This window comes from Mugil cephalus, chromosome 19, assembly GCF_022458985.1.
Source record: "Mugil cephalus isolate CIBA_MC_2020 chromosome 19, CIBA_Mcephalus_1.1, whole genome shotgun sequence".
Lineage (NCBI taxonomy): Eukaryota > Metazoa > Chordata > Actinopteri > Mugiliformes > Mugilidae > Mugil > Mugil cephalus.
This window is the reverse complement of record NC_061788.1, coordinates 16,802,418-16,820,195: the sequence shown is the minus strand read 5'-3', so window position 1 is coordinate 16,820,195 and position 17,778 is coordinate 16,802,418. Positions and strand designations below refer to the sequence as shown.

At 41.4% G+C, this 17,778-nt stretch overlaps 2 protein-coding genes across 10 annotated transcripts in view; both read left to right on the top strand.

The window, feature by feature from the left end:
• The window catches only part of LOC124996643 (protein unc-13 homolog B-like), a 68,601-nt gene extending 65,577 nt beyond the window's left edge, over positions 1–3,024 (top strand). For all 9 annotated transcript variants that reach the window (XM_047569870.1, XM_047569872.1, XM_047569868.1 and 6 more), the window contains one exon: positions 665–3,024. In XM_047569870.1, coding sequence (XP_047425826.1) covers positions 665–950 — 286 coding nt within the window. In that variant the 3' untranslated portion in view covers positions 951–3,024. The remainder of the gene's footprint in view (positions 1–664) is intronic.
• A 1,236-nt stretch (positions 3,025–4,260) lies between these two features.
• On the top strand, positions 4,261–16,922 carry LOC124996170 (phospholipid-transporting ATPase ID-like). The gene is made up of 28 exons (XM_047568938.1): positions 4,261–4,595; positions 5,560–5,646; positions 5,788–5,846; positions 6,019–6,132; positions 6,832–6,930; positions 7,020–7,081; positions 7,178–7,250; positions 7,340–7,410; positions 7,519–7,601; positions 8,225–8,383; positions 8,832–8,920; positions 8,999–9,192; positions 9,311–9,519; positions 9,605–9,648; positions 9,752–9,917; positions 11,044–11,232; positions 11,435–11,550; positions 11,637–11,801; positions 11,895–12,006; positions 12,181–12,286; positions 12,933–13,083; positions 13,364–13,547; positions 13,653–13,876; positions 13,964–14,047; positions 14,240–14,485; positions 14,582–14,720; positions 14,893–15,023; positions 15,137–16,922. The coding sequence occupies exons 2-28, from the start codon at positions 5,592–5,594 to the stop codon at positions 15,413–15,415; spliced, it is 3,603 nt and encodes a 1,200-aa protein (XP_047424894.1). The 5' UTR covers positions 4,261–4,595; positions 5,560–5,591; the 3' UTR covers positions 15,416–16,922.
• The last annotated feature ends 856 nt before the right edge of the window (positions 16,923–17,778 follow it).

The window sequence follows — 17,778 nt, the reverse complement described above, 5'->3', positions numbered from 1 at the left end:
GCTTAATATTAAATGCAAAATGATAATAATAATATATATTTATAAATAAAACAAGGCGGAATTTAATGTAGAACACATATAGTAGGTAGGGGGCCCCTACTTAGTCTTTGGAGGTCCTTGGCCTCTTTTAGACTATACATGGGTAATTCTAAATTAAAAAACAAAAAAACAAAAACGTTTTAATGAAAATTGAACACATTAACATTATGACATTAGTGATGCTAACAAGTGATGCTTTGCTGCAAGTTTGGAGTTATTATTATTTAAAGTAAATCAAGAGCAACTACAGTAACACTGTGGTTTTCTAACTGCAGTATTTTCTGTTGAAACTCTGATATCAAGCACTTAATAGAAAAAAAATATGCCACTCGTTTGCATAATATTTTTATTTAATACAATAATGCGAATGTAAATACGCATGGAACTTAATATAAATTAATGCAAACTGTAGGTGAATTATATTTCATGACATAATTTAAACTATTTTGTTGGTGCACATGACTGCATATATAAGTATTTAAATAATTTATTTATTATTTATTTTGGACCATCGTACCAGATGGGTGTATTTTAAAAAATCATTTTTAAATTTCTCCGCTTTAAACCGACTCACCCGATGTTCTGTTGGATGTACACGTGAAAGCGCTAAACTCCCTCTCCACAGTGCTCTTGGTAACCAGGACGACTTTGAGTGCTACGAGCTCCAAGCCTGCGTCAAAGACTACTGCTTTGGCCGTGCCGACCGAGTGGTGGGTTTGGCCGTGATACAGCTAAGGGACATCACTGAGAAGGGCAACTGCGCCTGCTGGTGTCCGCTGGGACAGCGCATCCACATGGACGACACGGGCCTGACCGCCATGCGAATCCTCTCGCAGCGCTCCAGCGATGACGTGGCCAAGGAGTTCGTGAAGCTGAAGTCAGAGACCCGATCAGCGGAGGAAGGCAGATGAGGTCACCTATTTCATGGGTAACGGAAGGATTGCGTGTGATAGCCCGGTCATGAAGCAGGGAGTTGTCTCTGAAGGGCCACGTGGACTCTCTGTTAGAACTTAGATGTGTCTTAGCTGCTGCTGTTGATCGTTTGGTGGCGCCTTGCCAATCTCACCGACACACTGTCACATTCTCACTCTGGGGATTTTGGCCATCACTCACTTTCTGCGTTCCGCAAACACATTATTAACCAAGCTACCGTCCAGCACACAGGCGTCGGCTCACTCAAACTTCACGCCCACCAGCTGTTGCACTAGGCAGTGACCACTTACTCCCGCCATTTGCTCTTTTTGTTTACCCCCTTCCCTCATCAGCCACAGTGGCACAGTCCACACTCTGTAGTCTCAAGGGAACAGAGGACGCCCGGCCCCGCTGGAGGGCCGAACAAGACCCCGCACCTCCCTGGCGTTGTCGTGCAATAACCCCACCTCACCCCTCAAACCATGGCCAAGTGTTTTATGCCTTACACTTTTAAAACTGTGAATGTGTTTGTCCTTCAGCTCCACTGTGGTGGTTTGAGGTCAATGTGAAAATTCTCTCATGGTTTATCTCATGAAGAAGTCTTTTGTTGGATTAACTAATATCTACTGTAGGAAACAGTGCTGGTCAATTATTGAAACATTTTACTGGCGTTAGTCATGTGTAGCTCATTTCTCTAGACAAGGTACTTCAATAATAACCCTTTGTTTTACCCCTTTATGTAAATCAGTTAAATGTGTGCCTTGGCAAATCAAGTTTTATGTGAGTAGTGAAATCACTACTAACACGAAGGTTTAAGACAAAAACCTCATTGAAATGTCACTCTGTATGTAAAGGGAGAGTCCTGTTGGCCATACTTAAATATAAACTTCATTCACAGCTCTTGGCTCGTGTGGCCTAAGTGTAACCACGACGGTGTAGCCATTTTATTTATTTTTTTATACGTATTTATTTTTTTCGTCTGTGATTTGAAATGTCGTTTACTGCTGGAGACAGTCGTGTTTGTCCGAGGCTGTGCGTCTGAAACTTTGCACGGCGTCTGAACGAGCTGCTGAAATACACGCTCAGTACCCTCAAAACGAAGCGACAACCTAGAATTAGTCCATGACACGTGTTCGATTAACAAAAGAGATAACCGCCTCGTTGAACTGTTCGTTTGGAGTAAACAAATATTACATGCTGAACTTTCAGGTAACATCTCTTTCTTCCATCATATTTGTGGTTTACATATATCTTCCTGCTCTGTTTTCTCTTTGTATGCGTGGCCTTACTTTGGTGAAAAAATGGAAAGTGTATCTTTTTATTCTTTTTTATCCTTGTATTTCCAAATGACAATTGTCCACTTTTATCTGAAAATAATGTCCAATGAGTTTTTTTTTTTTTTCTCCAAGTGATGTTCCTTATCATTTTGTACTTTTTATCTCAGACGATATTGCAATATTGGTAACTACATGTAGGTAGGCTGGGTTATCTGCAATTTGTTTTATTTAGTATTACATTCCTTCAGATGTCTTGTTAAGTTGTTTCCCTTTATCCTCTTGAATAGTTTGGGATGACGTATCACTTGTTGTGGACGGTGTGATGTGTGAAGTTGTTCTTTACCGAGGAAGAAATAATAAAATGTTACTCTTAATGAAGGATAAATATTGCTATGTTATGATAACCTCATTGTGTGCACATTTTTAAACTGATCACACTGTGTAGAAACCAGGAAATCAGACTCCTCTTTGTTACAGTATGTTATCTTCTGTGAATAATTAATATTTATGAGGGCAAATATTCCGTAGCCATCCTGTAAGATACACATTCCCTGTGCCAAGTGTTCACTTTTGATTATATATACGTCGTTGCTTATTTTCTAAATTTGTTATTTGTTAACCCTTGCACTAAATCACTAAATCACTGCAATAGTTAACAAGTATGTTATATCGGTCTCAGAAACTGCATTTTTTTTTCTTTTTTGGTGTTTTCTATGTATCGTCACTACTCTGAAAAGTTGGTGTCACCATGTAAACATTCAGATCCATCAATTTTGTATAAAGTATTTGAGAAGTATCTATAAATGTGCCTGTGTGCATTTTTCCACTACGACAGAGAGTTTAAGTCACCCTTCTGGTGGACAGCTTATTTATGGGGGACGAACTATGTAAATAGTTGTACAGGCAATTATTTTATTGGAGTGACTTGAAGACACACCCAAAATTCATGTGCGTTGCATCACAATAACTGTCTCACCACAAGCTATCTAGAGCTGTTCAGGACATAAATAGTTAGGTAGATAAAGGTAGGTAGCTAGGTAAATATACTGGTGGGTAGGTTGATGGAAAGCTAGGTAGATGTATAGTAAAAAATAAAATAACGTTTTGTGCGTAAAATATACTTGTGTATACAAGATCAGAAGTTGGAATGCACATGCTCCTGTTCCCTGTAACAGTGCTTGGGTGTTTCTCACATCCTGGGAGTCATTCTGGCTGATTGTTCTTCCTTGTCCTGCCTAACACCAGGACTAATTGGTACGCTGGCTAGTCCATGCTCCAATCAAGCTACAATTCATCTGATTAGATAGGGACCATAACTTGTTAGTCAGTGGGGCTATGAATGTGAGCTGCTACCCTTAGCTTCATTTTGGTATCTGTTCACTAGTTTCTCTTTGTACTTACACAATCTGTACTAACTGGGAGTTAAACAACTTGAAGACTTATATTACAAGATTTGTCTTGGTATTTTTTCTTCCACTGATTTAGTAACACCTGTGCTGGTCCGTTTGTCCTAGCACTTAGTTCTCTTTGTTGAAGTTAAAACATGAGGTTTATGTCGCTTCCCTTCGCCTTATTTAATCACCCTAACCCTAACCCTGAGCTGGGACGTGGCACACACACATGGACACAATAACTAATTTAGCATGTGGTTCATGTTGAGGTCCCCTAGACAACACGGCGTCCCTTTGTGTTCAAGCCCCGGGTATTAAATTCCATTTCTGAAAGCACTTGGTTCAGTCATCAACATTTATAACTCTCTTTATCAAGTAATTAAAACCTATTTGTTATGTTTTAAAAATGCAACAAATACTTGGGCTTCTCATGGATCTATGAATGTAAATTTCAGGGGCTGGTATTGATGATTCCTCAATCCGGTCATGCGCACTCATCACAGGGTGTGTTTCATATCTGACTGCCCTGATCACAACCGTAGGGTCGGTTCTGATTGGCTGGAGCCTGTCACCTTTATTGTTGTTTTACTGCCCTTCCACTCCGCCACCGTCTCACCTACCAGGTCCAAAGATCACTGCACTGTTTGCTCAAGCGAGCTGTTGGATGCAGGGGGATCCCGGCTCTTCCTGCATGAACCTGAAACCTCTTCTGTAGGCACCATTTTTCACCACCACAACACTTAACCTGTCGTCCATGCGGTCTTTCATCCAGCTGGAGGCCCCGGTCGAACCCCCATTCTCTGTGTGGAGTTAGAGGAGTGCCTGACTGTACACACGGAGCACAAACAACCTGGGTTTACCTTATCTGAGACGGAAGCACGAGGAAGGTTGAAAAGTGAAGCACTTCTCTTTTATTTGCGCCCATCTGTTTGTGTGCTGGACTTTCAGGACTCGAGAAATCGCATTTTGGTTTGAGGTACGTGCCTGACTTTCATTTGTTTTCAGACACTGGAAAAAATGCTGGATGTCCGGTGTTGTTGTTGACTAAGATCACAAAGCGGCTCACAGCTTGAACACAGAGCTGAGGCCTAATCACTTCTGCTTCACAGTAACTCAGTCATTTCATATGTGAGAGGAAGAAGAATGGGCTTGCTACTGTTCCTACTGTTCCTAAACTCATGCGAACTGGGCGACAGCAGCCTGTAGTGGTGAAAACATTTCCTGGTCTGTGTTTCAGTTTGGAAACTTTTACTCATTCAGATGCCGTAAAAACATGATGGACTGATGAGTTTGCCACTGGCCAGTGTTGTATCACTATCTTAATCTTTATCTGACCTGGATTTTACCCTGGTACAAAGGGCTGAGAAAGGAGTGGCTAGATGTCTTAACAGCTTTGGAACAGAAAAGCATGTTTGTAAATGTTGCCCGGTATACTGTATTTGGCTTCAGGGATATCGTTAGATGTAACTTTTCATTTAAATGACATGCTACGTTAAAACGCACAGAAACATCGGTTAAACAATTATGTCGACCATGAGAGCAAACCTGGTCCTCTGTTACTTGCATTATCTTTTTCCTACCATCGTTTGAATGAGGCCCTTTCATTGAGAGATCTCGCTTACATAGCACAAAAGAAAGTTCTGTATGACTATTTTTGTACGGTAAAATATCAGGAAGCACCTTGTGTATCCTGTGCTTTATTATTTTTTGTATGTTTTTAAATTCACAAATAACACCGCAAAATCTTTAAGGCTTAGTCAAAGTGCGTTATTTCTGTGGTTTGTTCTCTTTTGCTCCCCTTTCATGCTTTTCCTCCATGAATTCCTGAACATTTCTTTATAATTTCACCATGAATCACATCGCTTAACTAACTACAATTTAATGGCTTTTTGCGTCGTTAATTTCACGCGACACTGTCATGTGCCTGCACATTTCCCCAGGTGTAAAAAAATATGGAGAAACTGAGCTAAAGATGGGATCGGTGTTGTCATACTTTGGCGGGTTGTGTGGCGAGAAGAAAGCGATAGGTGAGATCTGATGCACGCAAATTCAACATCATATGTTCAGTAACTGTATGCCTTTATCGGTTTTATTCATTCTTACGTTTCATGAGTGACATACAGTACATTTCCAAATACTGCCGGACTAATAGGGCTATTTTTTTTCAGAGGAGGAGAGATTCTTACGAGCCAACGACAGGCCTTTCAACCTCGCTTATAAATATGCTGTGAGTAATAGAAAACATTTTTTTAACACGTGCTCTTCGGATAGCATGAATGAAAAAGAGCCTTCTTGCATTTCCATCATTACTGTACCGTGATATGTTGCTCTGTTGCCCTTATTAGCTTAAACACTGTGTCATGTGGATTCATATTAAACTACACTGTCTTTTACCACAGAACAATGCCATCAAGACCTCCAAATACAACATCATCACCTTCCTGCCGCTCAACCTCTTCGAGCAGTTCAGGAGGCTCGCTAATGCCTACTTCTTCTTCCTCTTTTGCCTTCAGGTATACCTTTTTTTTTCTCTTTCATAATATTATATTGCCATAAATGGTCAGTGGTGTCCGAGAGCCACACAGGGCCGCAATATCAATGATATATGACACCACACTTCCTCCAAGCGCGTCTTTGTTTACTTAATACTGTGCTGTGCTCTACTCCCACCAGTTACCAGGAAATGTTGGATTATTAATACACTGTACTTATTTAAAAAAAAAAATTAAAAAATGGACAACTCTCACGATCCTCCGCGGGACCGCTTTGCTTCACCTGAGGCAACCTGAGGTCGCCATTATGTCGCATCCCGTTTCTGTGGTGTCACATACCTAAAAAGAAACTTATCCAAAACAATTGACACTTGAGCATGAATCAACATTATATAAACGACCTAAAATGACAATAACGGAATAAAAAAGTATATACATATATATTTGACGTATTTTAGTATTTTAGTTTGGTCCCATCCACAAACATAGACGAGCTTATGACCTATACTGCAGGCACTCACCAGGGGGAGCTCTACTTGCTTTGGCTTTTGAGGAGCAGTTCAGCCATCCATCTTTGATACAGTCTATGGAGGGCACAGGGGCGTCGGCCCCCAAATGAATCAGTGTTCAGCCCATGTAAACACAACGTAGACTGTTTTAATTTTAAATAATGAAATGCCAGAAAGCTTACTTTTCCAAAATGTGTGCTTGTTTTGACAGCTAATTCCTCAAGTCTCGTCTCTCTCCTGGTTCACCACGGCTGTGCCTCTGGTTTTGGTGCTGTCTATAACTGCAGTTAAAGATGCTAACGATGACATAGTAAGATGAACAACTGTTCAATAGCTCAAGTAGAACTTCCAGTCAGTATTGCAAAGTACTAAAATCAGTGTCTTCACTTGTTTGAGTAGAACAGACACAAAAACGACAAACAAGTCAATAACCGCATGGTGGAGGTCCTCGTCGATGGAGAGTGAGTCCTTTAACATGATTATTACATCAAAATGGGAAAATACACAGCCGTATATGAGACTTATGCTTTGTGTAAACTTTGTTTTCCATCTGACAGACTGAAAAAGGAAAAATGGATGAATGTCGAGGTCGGGGACATAGTCAAACTGGGGAGTAATGAGTTTGTCACAGTAAGTATGGAGATGTTAGAATGAAGATTTTTATGAATGAAGGGGGATGTAAAGGTTCTCTGCCCTTACTCTCTTATTTAATCACTTAGGCAGATCTTCTGTTGCTGTCCAGCAGTGAACCTCTGAATCTGGTCTACGTGGAAACAGCAGAGTTAGATGGGTGAGTGCACAGTACCGTGTGTGTGTGTGTGGCTGACAAGAGGTGTCTCACACTGTCTTGGATATCCCTTCGGTCGCATCCCTTTCATGTCCTCTTGGTCTCCCCCAGTGAAACCAATCTGAAGGTGAAACAGGCCCTGACTGTAACTGGAGATATGGGAGACTGCATCGAAGTGCTGGCTAACTTCAAGGGTGAGAGGCTGAACCAAGCACCATTACACAACACTAGTCAGTTAACCTTCTGATCATGAAGTGACATAAGGACTTTTTTTTTTTTTTTTTTTACTATTTTTCATGTATATATGCATTTTTAATATTATCTACATTATTTTGATTAATATTAATAATATTATTTATGAATAGTATCTACCTTACTAATTTTGTCATAAATAAATAAATGTTAATTGAAATTCAACTAATTCATTTAATTTGATCATTTAATTTTGTCCTTTTACTACAATAAAAAATAATCAATATTATTTACTTTGTTTATTCTTACCTTTTCAATTTTTTTTTATTGCCCTTAATAATTTTGAAGTAATTAAATTATGTTTTAAATTCAAGATAATAGTTCCATTATGTCTTTTTTAGTACCATTTGCTTAAAAAAAAAAAAAAAACTTCTTCATCACTTATACTTTTATTTTAAACATTAGACTATATTGTAACATATGCAACTTTCAGAGAGCGATTGTGTTAAGTGTGTTAAGTGTGCATGCTGCTTGGGCAATCATTGACTTGCTATCTGGAAAAGAAACAGTTAAAAAAAAACAAAAAGCTTTGACATCGTGCTGACACTGACCCCATGTGTCTCAGGTGAAGTAAAATGCGAGCCACCTAACAACCGTCTAGACAAATTCAGGGGGAACCTGACAGTGAACCAACAAACCTACTCTTTGGACAACGACAAAGTGCTGCTCAGAGGGTGCACCCTCAGGAACACAGAGTGGTGCTTTGGCGTGGTCATTTTTGGAGGTAAACTCTTCCCGCCGTCTCCACTACTCCGCACCACCTCTGTCTGTACACACTACAGTGTTGTGAATAAATTAGGTAAACTTGGTCCATTCATTCATTCTGATTAGGAGCGGGTCAATTTGGGGCAGGCCAATCATGCGACACACAGTACACTTCTGGAACAACATTTGGACAAATGGTTGCATCTTTGCCTGCTGTGAACTTTGACTGTTACCTCTTTAGCAAAATGTCAACATACATACACTAAGCAATTCATTAGACTTTGGAAAAAGCATTAGCCAGCGACAATCCTAGGTTTTGGGTGTCCCAGGCAAAAACATACATACGCTACACAATACGCTACTCAAATAGTGACTTGGTTTCCTTGCATTTATCTGAGGCACGTTTGTCTCTGCAACTGCTGAAAATGCATAATTGTCACTGTGAACATGACGTTGAACCCCTACAGGTCCTGACACCAAGCTAATGCAGAACAGTGGAAAGACTTCATTCAAACGGACGAGCATCGACCATCTGATGAATGTCCTGGTGTTGTGTGTGAGTGTTTTCAAGTGAATACTAATCAGTAGAGGGATCAGTAGAGTAGATTTGTTTCTTAACTGATTGTACTTTCAGATCTTTGGTTTCCTGGCATTTATGTGCACCGTTCTTTCCATTGGCAATGCAATCTGGGAAGCCCATGAAGGATCCAACTTCACAGCGTTTCTTCCTCGTGAGCCAGGCATTGACACTGGTCTCTCATCGTTCCTCACCTTCTGGTCCTACGTCATCGTCCTCAATACAGTGGTGCCCATCTCTCTCTACGTAAGGTACGCTTGAGCGCAGAAAGCAATCAGAAAGGTGTTGAAAACGTCTGACATCAAGGCAAAAGGTGTTGAAATTTTTGACACCCATTCACGTTCCTGTGCATTTGTGCTTCCATGTCAGTGTGGAGATCATCCGGCTGGGGAACAGCTTCTTCATAGACTGGGATAGGAAGATGTATTATCCAAAGAATGACACTCCAGCCCAGGCGAGGACCACCACGCTCAATGAGGAGCTGGGACAAATCAAATACATCTTCAGCGACAAAACCGGGACTCTTACACAGAATATCATGACTTTCAACAAGTGCACCATTAATGGAAAAGCTTATGGTGAGCAGCATTGTTCAAATACAGCAGGTTTGAAATGGACACGCAAGCATGTGTTGGGCCATTGACTGAAATATATTTTCTTCAGGGGAGCTGTTTGACTTTGCTGGACAAAGGGTGGAAATAACAGAGGTGAGAGGAGTATACTAACACATGTGTATGCCATGTAGAGCATATTGACATGTGTATAACAGCATTTTTCAATTCATAACATGAATGTTTTTATTCCTCACAGAAAACGGAGAAGGTGGACTTCTCCTGGAACCGTCTGGCAGATCCAAAATTCGTCTTTCACGACCACAGCCTGATGGAGACAGTGCGAGAGGGAAGCCCAGAGGCTCAGGACTTCTTCCGCTTGCTGGCTCTGTGCCACACCGTCATGCCCGAGGAAAAGAAAGAGGGTGAGGATCCTCTAAAGATATCAGTTTTACTACGTGTCAGTGGTTTTCAGCAGCTTACTTACGCCCTGACTCCAATGGTCAAATAGGTTTTACATTTGTGTTTGAAACCCTAATTGAGAAACGCGCTAGGTCAGTGGTGTCAAACTTGTTTTATCTTGGGGGTCACATACAGCCCAATTTGAAACCAAGTGGCCCATAAAGCTATACAGCCCAATAAACTGTAAGTAATTTCAGACTTTTTCCAACAAAAAGTTTCACATATAACCTCCTGAGACCCGAGCTTTTGTTTGCTAAGCTTTTTTAATTTCTGCAAGGCATTTGGGATCAGTAGGACCTAAGAAGTATTAAAACTTCAAATCATCATCTTCCAACAGGAAGTAGTAGTTTTTGAAAAAAAAAAAAAAAAAGTATGTCCTCATGGGTGGACACTGGGATTATTTATATTTAAATAAACACTTTTATATTTTGTCACACTTTATTATAATATCTCTATATGGCTGAGTAAAACGAGAATTGCGAGCAACGAACTCCCAATGTCCTCAGACGAGTAACTAGAAACATTATTAAGTGCAAGTAAGTATGTTTTAACTGTAGAATTTGATGGGGTTTTGTTCCTCGTCCGTTTTTGTCCTGTGATTGTCTGCAGAATGGATCCGATGAAATGCCCACCATCATGTTTTTACTGACTAATGCATTGACCCTTTGCTATCACTAGATGGCAGACTAATGTGTCCACTAACGAAGACAACGGGTTTAAATGAAATAGAATGAGCTGCAATAAAACCTAAAACTTAACATCCCCATATGAGGACGCAGGGTCTCAGGAGGTTAATAAACTATCCTTTCAAAAAAAAAAAAAATTCTTAAGAAAGATAAATGCTATTTGAGCACATTGCTGCCTGCTGTTTAGCCCTGGGTCTCAGTGTTGTGTTCTGTCCACTTATCTGACTAAAATTAGTGGACAAATTAAAAATAGAAGTTATTTTCATTGAAATTTTTCAGTCTTCAATGGAATTTTCCCACTTTGCAAATACAAGTTCCGGGCCAGGTTTTAACCCTCTCGTGGGCCGCTGTTGTCCCGCGGGCCTTACTGACACCAACACTGTTCACCGTTTCTACCTGGCAGGAGAGCTCTACTACCAGGCTCAGTCACCGGATGAGGGCGCTCTAGTAACCGCAGCGAGAAACTTCGGGTTTGTTTTCCGCTCACGCACACCGGAGACCATCACTGTCATGGAGATGGACAGACACGTGAACTATGAACTTCTGGCTGTTCTGGACTTCAATAATGTACGGAAGAGGATGTCGGTAATAGGTGAGAGAAGGGGATGTTTTACATTAATGTATTGGCCGTAGCTACTATATTAATCTGCTGCTCTCGTGGATTGATCTCTGTTCTAATCATATGGTAATACAGTTAAAATAAATCAGTGTTGGCATACTAAATATCTCTGTCTCAGGCCTCCGCTCAGTAGTTATTGATATACATATCTCCTGCCTTCCATTGTGATTTCCAGTGCGTAACCCAGAGGGCAAGCTGACTCTGTACTGCAAAGGGGCAGACACCATCATCTATGAGCGACTGCACCCCTCCTGCAACAAGCTGATGGAAGTTACCAGTGGACACCTTAGCGTGAGTGGAGCAGTTTTTGTGAAAGATTTTGCATAACTGTCTGCGCATTTGAAAATCATAGATTTTTTTTCGCCTGACAAAAACAGGAGTATGCGGGCGATGGCCTCCGTACGCTGGTTCTGGCTTCCAAGGAACTAGATGAGAGGTACGTGGACGACTGGATGCAGCGCCACCATGAGGCCGTCATCGCCATGGACGGGAGAGAGGAAAAACTTGATGAACTTTATGAAGAGATGGAGAAGGATATGATGGTTTGTTCACACACTGCTAGACCTGCTAGTTTGGTAGGTAGGTTAGAGGTAAATCACCATTGTTTAAACATCTTTTTTTTTTTTTTTTTTAAGTTGTTGGGAGCGACAGCTGTGGAGGACAAGTTGCAAGACGGTGTGCCACAGACCATTGAGCAGCTGTCTAAAGCTGACATCAAAATCTGGGTATTGACTGGGGATAAACAAGGTTGGTGTCACTGTACAGTACGCTTGCGTTAAAATCACACTTTTGTTGCCTTGTCAGTAACCTGGAGTGAGGTTCCTTCCGTCGTCCTCTGTGAATGAGTCGGAGGAAATGAACGCTTGGACCATTTTCCAGAGTACACCACAGTAATTGTGAATCCCGCTCTTTTACGAACAGAAACCGCAGAGAACATTGGCTACTCTTGCAACATGCTAAGAGAAGAGATGAAGGAGGTTTTCGTGGTAGCAGCCAACACGGCTGAAGAAGTCGAGGAGGAGCTACGGTAAGTCAGTCAGGAACAAAGTGTTGTAGAGCGCTAACCACCGATCATGTAGCGACTGTCATTTTTACAGCAGTAAGGGTCAGTGATTTTTCCCGTTTCCATCATGGACCTTGTTAGCTGAAGTTAACATAAAAAGGGTCTTGTAATTTACATTATGTAAATTTAAAAAGGCGGGGCTAATCCTAATCCTCTTTAACGTAATACTTGAACATGAAGGAACAGCAGTGTTCATGTAATACATTGTAGTATTACTAGTTATTCATGTGTTTTTTTTTTTGTTTGTTTTTTTTTACCTATGCCTGTGGCAGCCACAGCCGAAGGCATTGTGCTTTTGGGTTGTCGGTCCAATTACTGTTCCATTCTTATATGATATCCTAGGTACTTCATTTCTTTAAATGTGGAAAATACATGTTTGGCCAGACCTCATGCGTTCATTTCGACAAATTTACATGTCTTAATGGTATAAACTGACCAAGTGATGATGACTTATCTCCAAGAGCTGATTTTAAACATGCTTTTACATGATGATGTTATGCAGAAACACTTCCCCACATGTGAATCTGTCTGAACATACACACGCAAAAATATCTATATTTACATAAGTTAGTAAATACATTCAAAGCTTTTTATTCTGTTCTGTTTTCAGAAACGCACGAAGGAAAATGTGTCCAGAAGCACCAGACAAGGCAACTGTGATCAGGAGTCGTGCGGGCCTGTTTTGGCTTGAGAAGACAAAGACTGTGGAGGACGAGAAAGTGGACGGACAATATGGCCTGATTATAAACGGGCACAGTTTGGTAAGACGGCCTTTTTAATGCACTTGGTTATTTCTGGTAGCTGCTGAATCGACAAGAAAAACGTCGTCCTCGTTGTCTCGTCCTCACACAATGTGTCCTCAATCCAGAAAAAAATAACTCCTGCTAGTTTTCCTGTTTGAATGTACCCAGTAGAGCTAAAATAAATAAATCAGGCCAGTTCGTAAAGCAAGCGAATGTCAGTATCCTGCACTTAATCAAAAAAGAAAATGAGGATTTCTTTTTGAACGTTGACCTGTATTTCCTTCTTCCTTTTCTTCAGGCCTTTGCGTTGGAGAAGGGCATGGAGCTAGAGCTGCTGAGGACAGCGTGCATGTGTCAGACCGTGATTTGCTGCAGGGTCACCCCTCTGCAGAAGGCCCAGGTGGTCAAGCTGGTCAAGAAATACAAGCAGGCCGTCACTCTTGCCATTGGAGACGGCGCCAATGACGTTAGCATGATCAAGGGTAAGCACGTGCAGCTCGGACCCTAACTCGCGGAGATTCGTGCAACAGCCGCGGAACATTTACCTCTTGTCTTGATGCGTGACTCTTGTCTTCCCTTTTCGCCAGCTGCTCACATCGGGGTGGGTATCAGTGGGCAGGAGGGGATGCAGGCGGCCCTCTCCAGCGACTTCTCCTTCGCCCAGTTCCGCTACCTTCAGCGCCTCCTGCTGGTGCACGGCCGCTGGTCGTACATACGCATGTGCAAGTTCCTCCAGTATTTCTTTTACAAGAACTTCACCTTCACCTTCGTGCACTTCTGGTATGCCTTCTTTTGCGGCTTCTCTGCGCAGGTGAGCGACGAGTGTTTTAGGTGCGCAACGTTATTACGTTATAAACCGTGTACGTGCAGCTAAAAAGTTTCTCTCTTTTGTTCGTAGACTGTGTATGATGAGTGGTTCATTACCCTGTACAACATGGTTTACACAGCTCTACCTGTCCTCGGCTTGAGCCTCTTTGACCAGGTATGTATTGAGGGGTCTTCAATGTTTTTCTAGCCGAGGACGCCCAAACAGTTGGAGAGATTAATGGCCTATTGTTGTTTAACCCCCCCCTTGACGACCTGTGCATTAAGGGAAATGTTTGGTTATTGCTTAAGCTGTGGCCTTCATCCTTTGGACCTCCTAATCTCTTTCTGGAATCCATTGTCTCTGCAGGATGTAAATGATCGTTGGAGCTTCCAGTATCCTCAGCTCTACGTTCCGGGCCAGCTGAACATGTACTTCAGTAAGAAAGCCTTTGTGCAATGTGCGTTGCACAGCGGCTACAGCTCCCTCGTCCTCTTTTTTATCCCGTGGGCTGCCATGCACGACACGGTCAGAGATGACGGCAAAGACGTCGCAGACTATCAGTCCTTCGCTTTACTGGCGCAGACCTGCCTGCTCATCGTGATGAACACGCAGGTGAGGAACAATCTCTGTGAGAAAGTAGTTGTTGTTGTTTTAGTATTTGGTCATTTTGTGCTAAGATACTCATGCATCTCGTATATGCATTTTCAGCTATGCCTGGACACCCATTACTGGACAGCTGTGAACCAGTTTTTCGTGTGGGGCAGCCTGGCAGCCTATTTCGCCATCACGTTCACCATGTACAGCAACGGCATGTTCCTCCTCTTCACCTCCGCTTTCCCCTTCGTCGGTGAGCACAATTGGCTTAACTTACAGGGACATAGAGGTCTTTGGTGCCTCTTGCCGTCCTGTTTATCCTTTCAAAAAAAAAATTCTAATACTTCATATACAATGTGTTACTACAAGGTTGTGTAATAACAGACCTTCTTACTATGTCATTCTCAATGTTTTGATGATTTCAGGCACGTCAAGAAACTCTTTGAACCAGCCGAATGTGTGGCTCACCATATTCCTGACCTCCCTCCTCTGTCTTCTACCCGTCGTGGCTTTCCGCTTCATTCGCATACAGCTTCGCCCCACCATCAACGACAAGGTAAAGCAAAGTATTTTCGGAGGACCCCCTCCAAGCACGTGCACAAATGGCAATGCAACTGACCGCATCCGCAGCGCGAAGTGTACATTGAAGTCCCTGCCTCTCCTCTCTAGGTGAGATACAAGGTGCGAAGGGAGGCCCTGCCGGCGCCCGCTCCTCGCCGACCACCCGCCAGGCGCGTCAGCACGCGTAAGTCGGGCTACGCCTTCTCCCACTCCCAAGGCTACGGTGATCTGGTCACGTCTCGCAAGTTCCTCCTGAAGCGAGTGGTGAGGCCTCGGCAGGTCATTTTCGCACAAACGGACTCCCCCCTGGCTCAGAACCAGCCGCAGCACTACCGCACCATAGCTGAGGAGCCAGAGGTGACAAAGAATGTCAGCTGGGAGTTATGAAGCCACAATGAAGAGTGGATAGTCGTGTTGTTCTTTTGGTTTTTTAGAGTCACTACCTGGATGGTTTCCAGGTCAAACTTTTACACAGGCATTACAGAAAGTCATGATGTTTTATAAGGAATAAATATAGTATTACAGTCTTAAAGGACCACATTGATGGTTTTACATGTCTTAGCTTAAAAATATAGTCAGTATAAAATATATATATTATTGCATTTTTAAATTTGGTGTTTAAAATGCTTGTGTATTTTGTTTCTGGCTGGAGGTCTGGCACCGTTTCCCCCTGGTCAGTTTTTCAAAGCCTGATTCCAGGTCTTGCGCTGTCGCACTCCACGAAACAGCATGAACATTTAATTGCCTTAACTATGTTTTTTCCCCCCCAGTTTTTGAGAACCATTTCTGTAATATGTGTGACAAGTCCTGTGAAAAGAAAAAAAAGAGATTCAATTCACATTATTTTACAAACTGGTGGTTTTGTCGCTTGCACGCAAAGTCTGATTTTCCAACAACAGAGCTCACAAGTGTCATGTTCCTCCATCCCTGCGTCGTCAATTGTGCACAACTAAATACAATAAAATGAAAGATTTCTATTTTTTTTTTTTTTTTTTACTGTAAAATAAGCAATCACAACAGTTATGTGAAAAGTACCAAAGGGGGGATATTAACTGTGCGCTGAATATTAACAGTTGACTCTGAAATTTCAGAAGTCAACATGAGCCTGACGCACTGACAAGGTGAAATTAAAAAAAAAAAAAAAAAAAAAAGTCTGATTGTGTGTATTTGATTTAACAAACAGAGGTGGAAGGGTCACCTTCTTTATCTTAAACGTGAAATAAACTAATATTAAAAGCGGCCTGGCAGGTACAAGCGTGTGTGATAAGCAGTGATAACTGGCCATAGATACTGTAGATACTGCTTAAAAAAAAAAAAAAAAAAACATTATGTACAGTGAGATTAATTTTGCCTCTTGCACACCCTCTTTTTTATATAAAGTTTGTTAGTTAAATTAAAAAATAAATGAATTTAAAACTTGACACTAGCTGATGAGGAGGACTTGGATTACTACACGGATTCCAACACTGTCAGTCTGAGGTAAAACTGTGATTCCTGTTTCTACGATCATCTTTTTTTTTTCTCTCGTTCTGTTGAAATGTATTGTTTACAAGAAGATTTCTGGACTTAATTTTATAACTGTCGTCATGTGTTAACATGTGTTAATAATCTGTCTGTTCTTTTAATGTTCAGTCATTCGTGAACGTATGGTTTGACCTGACACCCGGACGGTAACAGTGTTTCTGAAGCACAGCCAGGGGTCAGTGTTGTTACCGTAGCTGTGTCACGCTCTAGGGCCACAGAGCCCAACGTACGGCTCATTAAATCCTGAAAGTTCTGTTATGATGTACCTCGCTGAAAAATATGGCACGGACTAAAGGCTGTAAGAAATTTGAAACTGAATTTGCCACATTTTTGTGTGGTAGCTCATCTGTTAATAAAACCAACTCACAAATTTTGCTTCCTTTTTTTTTTAATTTGAAATAAATTGCACCACTTCTAAGTATACTGAAACTGCATGTACACATCTGGAAAATGTTAATTCCTTTACTTTTCATATTATGGAGCACGGAGTCCTCAGAATCCGTTAGAAGGGCTAAAACGTTATTGTAAATATTTCATAACCTGACCTCATTTTGATGCCTCAACCAAGATTTTTTTTTCCTTGCATTATGTATGCTCATGTATACTGTACTATACATCTGCTCAAGCTGCAATAGTCCCACCACTGCAGTGTCCTCTGGGACAGCGAGCAATGACCTCACTGGTGTAGGGGCTGTCCGAGTGTGGTGCTGATCCAGAAGAGCTTTGTGACCCGTAAGAGAAAGAAACAGGTTGCTGTATATTACACTGAACGGCGTTGTGAGGAATGTGAGAAATGCAGGACTGCACGGACGAAAAGAAATCACAAAAATTGTTTGGTTTAAGATAGTGATTACAGATAAGAGATGTCAGATAATAATTACTCATTATCTTCCACTATAACAAAAAAAAAAAGTGAGTGAATTGAATTGTTGAGTATTCAAAGATAAAATTGTCTATTGGGCCAAAAAAATAGCACTTAATATAGTGCTGACATGGATGCATAACAAGTTTGATATGAGGTGAAAAACTATACTGCATAGGTCTTCAACCACGAACCCTAGGGGTTCCATGAAGGTACTGCAGGGGGGATCACGGAATCTTTGGTTGATTAGGCATTTTTATATATATATGTATATATACCATTTTTTTCCCATTTAAGCCCACAAATTTAAATGTCTTCAAATACACTTTAACATCAATCCAACATATTTCAGTAAAGGGATGAA

Bases quoted from the DNA above. Each gene is read 5' to 3' on its own strand.
- LOC124996170 (XM_047568938.1), top strand. From the start codon at position 5,592: ATGGGATCGGTGTTGTCATACTTTGGCGGGTTGTGTGGCGAGAAGAAA. The intron at 7,411-7,518 runs GTGAGTGCACAG...GGTCTCCCCCAG, and splicing joins GAAACAGCAGAGTTAGATGG to TGAAACCAATCTGAAGGTGA. The intron at 14,048-14,239 runs GTATGTATTGAG...TTGTCTCTGCAG, and splicing joins GCTTGAGCCTCTTTGACCAG to GATGTAAATGATCGTTGGAG.